General features: G+C 47.6%; 1 protein-coding gene across 1 annotated transcript in view; it reads right to left on the bottom strand.

Annotated features, from left to right (window-relative positions):
- CEMIP (cell migration inducing protein, hyaluronan binding) overlaps positions 1–6,079 on the bottom strand; it is a 68,035-nt gene extending 61,956 nt beyond the window's left edge. Inside the window, exons 1-4 of the mRNA XM_010843236.1 lie at positions 5,909–6,079; positions 3,266–3,412; positions 2,612–2,750; positions 1,646–1,882 (exon numbers count right to left, since the gene is read on the bottom strand). Coding sequence (XP_010841538.1) covers positions 1,646–1,882; positions 2,612–2,750; positions 3,266–3,412; positions 5,909–6,002 — 617 coding nt within the window. The 5' untranslated portion in view covers positions 6,003–6,079. The remainder of the gene's footprint in view (positions 1–1,645; positions 1,883–2,611; positions 2,751–3,265; positions 3,413–5,908) is intronic.
- Positions 6,080–7,464: the final 1,385 nt, after the last annotated feature.

Here is a 7,464-nt window from a genome sequence, read left to right as displayed (position 1 = left end):
TGCTTCTACCTGAATCCTTGCCAGCGACATCTTTTGCCCAGACCATGTGGAAGCCTCTGAACCACCTCTGCTAGCTTTACTTTTTAAAAATATAATTTTATGTATTTATTTTTGGCTGTGCTGGGTCTACCTTACTGCGTGTGCTTTTTGCTAGTTGCAGGTCGCAGGGGGCTACTCTTCATTGCAGTGCACGGCTTCTCGTTGCAGGGGCTTCTCTTGTTGTTGAGCACAGGCTCTAGGGCACTCGGGCTTCAGTAGTTGCAGCACATGGGCTCAGTTGTTGCAGCTCCCGGGCTCTAGAGCAAGACTCAATAGCTGTGGTGCAAGGGCTTGGTTGCTCTGAGGCATGTGGAATCTTCCCAGACTAGGAATCAAACACGTGTCACCTGCATCGGCAGGCAGATTCTTTACCCCTGAGACACCACGGAAGTCCTGAACTTTACTTTAGCTCTCTGCAAACAATCCACTCTGTACAGAGCAGCCAATTCTTTCAATTAAAAGGTATTCTTCTTTATTTTTTACTTCTTTTTTATTTATTTAATTTTGCAAATTTTTAATTGGTGGATAATTGCTTTACAAAGTTGTGTTCATTTCTGCTGTACAAAAATGCAAATCAGCCATAAGTTTATGTTAATGTATATATAAGGAATCTAGAAGAATGGTACTGATGAGCTTATTTGCAGGGCAGGAATAGAGATGCAGATGTAGAGAATGGGGAAGGAGAGGGTGGGACGAATTGAAAGAGTAGCACTGACATATATATACTCCCATATGTAAAACAGAGAGCTAGTGGGAAGCTGCTGCATAGCACAGGGGGTCAGTGTGGTGCTCTGTGATGACCTGAGTGGTGGGATGGGGGAGGCAGAAGGGAGGCTCAAGAGGAAGGGGATAATGTAAATGTGGTGGTTTAGTCGCTAAGTTGTGTCCGTCTCTTACAACCCCATGGACTATAGCCTGCCAGGCTCCTCTGTCCATGGGATTCTCTAGGCAAGAATCCTGGAGTGAGTTCCTTCTCCATAGTTATGGCTAAATCAGATCACTTTTTTCTTAAAGTATTTTGGTGGCTTTGCATTCTACTAAGAATAAAACCCACCTCCTCACTGGGCCTCCCAGGGCGCACACCTGCCTCTGCCTGAAACTCTGACATCATTGCATGTCGTTTCCACCACTCTCTGCCCTCCCATCTCTCTGCTGGCCCTTCCGTCCTATGAGAACATCACACACTTTCTCAGCCCTGGCCCTTTGCACTTGCTGCTCTCAGTCTTGAACAATCATTCCCTGACTCAGCCTCACCCCAAAGTCCTCGGCTCAAATGTCTCTTGTTTACACCTGGCTCCCTGACCACGTGATGTAAGATGACCTTCCTGAGTTACTCTGCACCACCTATGTCTTCCCCCTAATTACCAATGATCCCAGCCTGAAACTATGCTGTGTGTACGTGTGCATACGTGTGTGTGAATGTGCCTGTTCCTGTTCAATTCAGCTTCACAAGGAAGATGCCCCGGGAAGGAGAGACCTAACTCCTTGAGATCAAGGGTTTCTGTTTTGCTCACAGCTCAGCACCCTGAGTGGCCTCTGGCTAGGACACACGTCCAGTAAGTGTGTGTTGAATGAATGAATGTGTTGATGTGAAGGCAAACCTTACCTGTCAGAATGGATGACTGTTCCTGATTTGGGGTCGATGACATGGACAATAACTCCACGGTGACCCCAGCTCCTTTCAAAAAAATAGCCTCCCTCTTCCAGGCCACCCGGGTGAAGAGTCTTGTTCAGAAATGTCCAAGAGAGCTTCTTCTGTCCATGCAACTCAAGGGTACCTCCTCTGTCGACACCAATGTATTTGAGGCCAAAGTAGGGGTCTAGCTGAATGCCATCATCAGCCCTATGAGAGAAAACGGCTCTCTGTGGTTGGCCAACATCTCTGTTTAGTGGCTGCTGAGCCCAGAGGGGATGGCACTGCTGCTGACTCCCACTGTGGCCACCGTAGAACCAATTACACCTGGTGACCACCCAAAATCAGTAGACATAGCACGAGCAACCAAGATAGTCTCAAGCCAGAAAAAAATGAGTCCAACAGGCCAAGCAGAAATACTTATCAACAGTCAACATGTTGGCACTTCTTTCCAGGTCTAAGTGCATTATATTTTGGTCCATATCAGATGTGGAATCACCTGGACAACTACTGCATACCCTGTGTATTCTTGGCTACTACTTCTGAGAACTCTCAATTGCTTGGTGATGGAGCACAGCCAGAGGCAAATGCTGCCTGGAATTTTTCTTTATCTTGTCCATCAGAGCCTATTAATAAACATTCACAGAGACTCCCTGAGCCATGACATGATTAGAAAGCAGCTGAAAGGCTGGCAGGGGTTTCTGTAACTTAAGTCCAGACCTGAGCCACAGTAAATAAAATACCTCGTGTACCTCTACAACTCACCCAAATTGCTAGTGTCTGTCTTGCTCGTGATTGTGATCTGGCAAGATGTAATGACAATTCCTTTCTTGCACTAAAGGCTTGCTGTCTCACCTTCCTCTCTTCTATGGACAATCTCCCCTGCATCAGATCCAAGGGTGGCATGTTACCCACAGTAGCATGGGGATGTCTACCCACCTTCCATACAAAACGATGCTGAAATTGCCCTGGAAAGGGCAGAGGGCACTCCCAGCATGCAGCTCTCCTCCGCTGTCAATCAGGATGTGCCGGGTACGCAGAACAATGGCCTCATCTTGGTCTTTAATGACTAGCTTTCCTGAAGAGGTAGGAATGGAGTGAGGTTGAAGAACACAAGTGTTAGTGATGAGATTCTAGCAGAGAGACGGGCAGACCTCCTGAGCCCCCATCTCCTCCAGGCAGGCAAGAAGCCCTCCTTCATGTACTTCTGTGTTTGCTTTGCTTATGATGTTAACTTTCCTCTGTCTTGCCATGGGTAAATATTGCCTGCTTGGTCTGCTGCCTTCACTGTGTGCTCTGCGTTCAATGAGTAAGCATCTGAAAGTCAGATAAGCAGAACAGCTCAGAGCACCAGTAAGGAGTTTCCTCTATAAATGCTTCTTTCATTAAGATTGGACTCTGACAAGGCATTCCTTAAGTGCTCGGAGTTGATAGTTATCTCCAACAACCAGATGCTCTGACCTGAGCTCTAAGCATGTGACATTTGTTTTGTCCATCTAAAGTTATGGCAACCTGCATCTATTTGCTGGGCTCAGAGGCAGCAGACCAGAGAGATGGGACGGGAAGTACTGGGGGAAGGAGATTTTGACTTACCTCCATCTGAGATGCGGATGGAGTAGACTGTGGCAGAAGAGGTGAGCAACAGTGCTCTGCCCTGGCCTATATACACATAGTGGGCTGGATCATGGCCAGGATTCCAGGGTTGCAACTCAGGCCACTGATCAGGGCACTCAGCTGACCCTGCCAAGTACAGAGAGGTGTCACTGCCACCATCCACCAACCTCCCCAGCAAGGATGGCACAGATCATGGGGTGGGAGGAGCTATCATGCACTTTCATGGCTCTGGCTTCCTCCCTACTAGAGCTCAAAGCAGGGCATTAGAGAGAAAAGAGAACCCCTGACATAGGAGCCCTGGGATTTAGCCCATGCTCTTCATTAGTTCATCATGCATTTTCTGTGAACTTCCTTCTTCTGGGCTCAGTTTTCCCCTTTATCAAATGAAGGGCAGACCAGATGACTCCTCAAGATATTACAGGATCTTAAGTTAGACAGTGATATACCTAGATTACTTGTATTCCAAGGCATCCTTTCCCCTGGAAAGAATGTTTGAAAAGTTGGCAAAGCCCTTTCCCCTTCTGCATGAGAATTTGACTTTTAGTTAATTTGCTCTCCCTGTTTCCCTGGAAACCTGAGAAAGATGGTATTCTATAAACAGTGCTACTAAGCAACATTAATTATAACAAAAGTGACCCGATTAGTCAGTGGTATTTAAACCAGGAACTATGAGGTACGATGGTAAAGAATCTGCCTGCCAATGCAAGAGATACAAGAAATGCATGTTCAGTCTCTGGGTTGGGAAGATCACTTGGAGAAGAAAATGACAACCCAATTCAGTCTTCTTGCCTGGAGAATCCCATGGACAGAAGAGCCTGGCAGGCTAGTCAAGGGGACTATGAAGAGTCATGACTGAGTGACTGTGCACACACAGTCGTTATATTTATAACGATCCTGCTGGAGATGTCTTACTATGGGCTTCCCTGAGTGCAGGGACTCTGATGACTGGGCACATCCCACACGGCAACCCTGAAAGTTACATCTATGGAGTTGCTATAAGAGATACTGGCTCTGGTGGGGCGATTCCATACCTGTCCAATGATGGCCCTGTTTCCTCTCACCTAAGGAGCTGTTACCTGGGAAACCAAAGAAGATAACTTCTGGGAGGCTTGTGGGATGTTACTAAGACCACTCTGATGAAGAGGAGTGCCTGATGAAACACCAATGGCAGGTAGTGTTTCTGTCCTAAACCCTTCAAAGTTAGCCTGATGCTCAGCATGGCCTGCAGGATTCCCTGGTGGCTCAGCAGTAAAGAATCTGCTTGCAATGCAGGAGACATGCATTCAACCTCTGGGTTCAGAAGATCCCCTGGAGGAAGGGCATGGCAACTCACTCCAGTATTCTTGCTTGAAGAATCCCATGGACAGAGGAGCCTAGCAGGTACAGTCCATAAAGTCACAAAGAGTAGGACTCGACTGAAGCAAGTGAGCACACAGGCATAAGCACGGCCTGTGGTAGCCTCATGAGTCTGAATGTTTAACTGAACTCAAAGCACCTGTGGTGGGTGTTACACTGCAAATAGAAGCACTGGAAGGAGTCCCTCCTCCTACTGCTCAGAAGGATCTATACCCCAGTGGGGTACCATGTACGGTGAACAGAGAAGACTGTCTCAGAAACAGGGGACTCTCCCTGGACAGCAGGGGAAAGCCCAGAGGGAAAGCGATCAGAAGAGGCCGCGGGCAAAACAAGATGAGAATGCCTGCTCAGTGAACAAGCCTCAATGTACTCTTCTCTTTCTCTCACTAGGGATTAAGTTGTGAGCCTGAAACAGTAGATTTTTAAATAACTGGGGAGGGGATGGAGGAGCGGGAAGGTGTGTGTGCATGCTAAGTCACTTCAGTCTCGTCAGACTCTGCCGCCCCATGGAATGTGGCCCACCAGGCTCCTCTGTCCATGGGATTCTCCAGGCAAGAATGCTGGAATGGGTTGCCATTCCCTTCTCCAGGAGATCTTACCGACCCAGGGATCGAACCTGGGTCTCCTGCATCACAGGCAGATTCTTTACTGTTTGAACTACCAGGGAAGCCCATGATCTTATGCACTGTATCTTAATGGACCAGATCTTATGGCAAATCAGGAAGGGAACATGAAGGTCAGGTGGCTCCCAGACGGCAGGCTGGCTGGCAGCTGTGTGTTTTTTGTCTCTTCCACCCCACCCTGAGTGTTTGATAAAATTTCAATTGGTTGCCATCCTTTAACAAGTAGAGAGCTTTTATACAAAAGTCTATATTTCTGGCTTCTCTTAAAAATTCAATAGATCCTGAAGAAGGTGCCCCCCTTTTCCCATGTGGGGACCATTGGCCAGGACTGAGAAGGGTGAGTTCCTTAAGAGGGGCCTGCATTCTACAGGTGACCACATCTCTACCTGGCCAGCTTCACTGCATTGCATCACGTGCCTGGCACCTGTAGACACTGAATTTGAAACCCCAAAGGCTGCCTGATGCAACCAAAGCACAGGATAAGACCTGCCCAGGGTCATTGAGTTAGCAGGGTTAGGCCAGAACCCTGAGGCCCTGCCCTTGCCCCAAGGCTCCTGCTCCTGGCCCCCGGCCCCTTGCTTCCAGAAGTGGCTACACCTTCTTTGTTGACAGGCAGAGGCCCAGATACTGTGCAGTGGCTTACCTGTGGATGCAGTACCAGGAAAGTGGGCCAGGATGAACCAGCCGATGGTCAGCATCACCCTAAAGGAGACGTCCGGCCTGTGAGCAGCTCCCATCCTAGCAGAGTGCTCCCTGAAACAGAAGCACACCGAGTCAGACCTGCAAGCTTACCAGGCTGGAGTCAGTGTGTGGGGCAGACACACACAGAGACACACAGGGCACATGCACACACAGAGGCCATGCCAGCATGGGCACCCTCCAGCCGGCCAGTGCGGAGTCCTCAGCTGCCATGACTCAGGATTGGGCAGATTGGGGCATGCCAGCCCCGTTATCAACTTCCTGCCTGTGTCCTGCAGCTCAGAGACCCAGTGACGGATGGAATTTCATCCTTGGTGCTTGAGCTCGCTACCCTCCAGAAAAAAGCTTTGGTTTTTCTTCTTCTTAAGTTAAAAAACAGAGAAAACCAAAAAACACTCCCACTGAACATATGCTAGAAAATAGATGCCATTAACTTCCTGCGTGATCGCAGCTGATTTGATTAACCTCTCTGGGCTTCAGTTTCCTAATCTGAAAAATGAGGCTGTGGACTAACTGATTTCTAATGTTGAGAGTCCCTTGGACCGCAAGGAGATCCAACCAGTTCATCCTAAAGGTAATCAGTCCTAAATATTCATTGGAAGGACTGATGCTGAAGCTGAAATCCCAATATTTTGGCCACCTGATGTAAAGAACTGACTCAATGGAAAAGACCCTGACACTGGGAAAGATTGAAGGCAGGAGGAGAAGGGGACAGCAGAGGATGAGATGGTTGGATGGCATCACCGACTCTAGGAACGTGAGTTTGAGTAAACTCTGGGAGTTGGTGATGGAGGATGCCTGGGAAGCCTGGCATGCTGAAGTCCATGGGGTCACAAAGAGTTGGACATGACTGAGGGACTGAACTGAACTGACTGAATGTTAGTCTGTGCTTCTAAAACAAGTCTTGATGATAATATTGAGATCTTAAATAGGATGCCTGTGTATTATAAACCCTTTTAATATTACCCATCCAAGAGGAAGGCAGGGCAGAGATAGTTAATTGTCCCCTAATGTCCATTATCCCTGGAAAAGAACCCCTGTGTTTTGTCTGGGCACACAGCCCCCTGGAATAAAGGCTACCTTCTTCAGTCTCTGGAATTGTTTTAACCAATATGGCAAAAGTACAGTGTGTGAATTCCAGGATATGTCCTCACAGAAGGTGGGAAGCCTTTCTCCATGCCCCTCCTCCCATTCCTGCTGGCTGGAATATGGATATGATGGCTGGATCTTTAGCAGCTATCTTTGGCCACGTAGGTAGTTGGAGCCATGTGCTGAAGATGGTAAAGCAGAGAGTAAGAAACTAGGCTCTGACCCCATGGAGAATTGACACAGCCCTAGACTCTGGATTTATTTTTCTGTGTGACAGAATTAAATGAATTTTATTTCATTTTTATTTTATGAAAGCCACTTTTTTTTTTTTTTTTCCTTTTACTCAGACAGAAGCTGACTATGGGAATTTGTCTAGGTAATCCTCAAGAGAGGAACTTAAAAAAAAAAAAA

This window comes from Bison bison, unplaced genomic scaffold (genome assembly GCF_000754665.1).
Source record: "Bison bison bison isolate TAMUID 2011002044 unplaced genomic scaffold, Bison_UMD1.0 scf7180017864181, whole genome shotgun sequence".
In the NCBI taxonomy this organism is placed as follows: domain Eukaryota; kingdom Metazoa; phylum Chordata; class Mammalia; order Artiodactyla; family Bovidae; genus Bison; species Bison bison.
The sequence above is the reverse complement of the archived record's forward strand: the minus strand, read 5'-3'. Positions and strand labels throughout refer to the sequence as shown.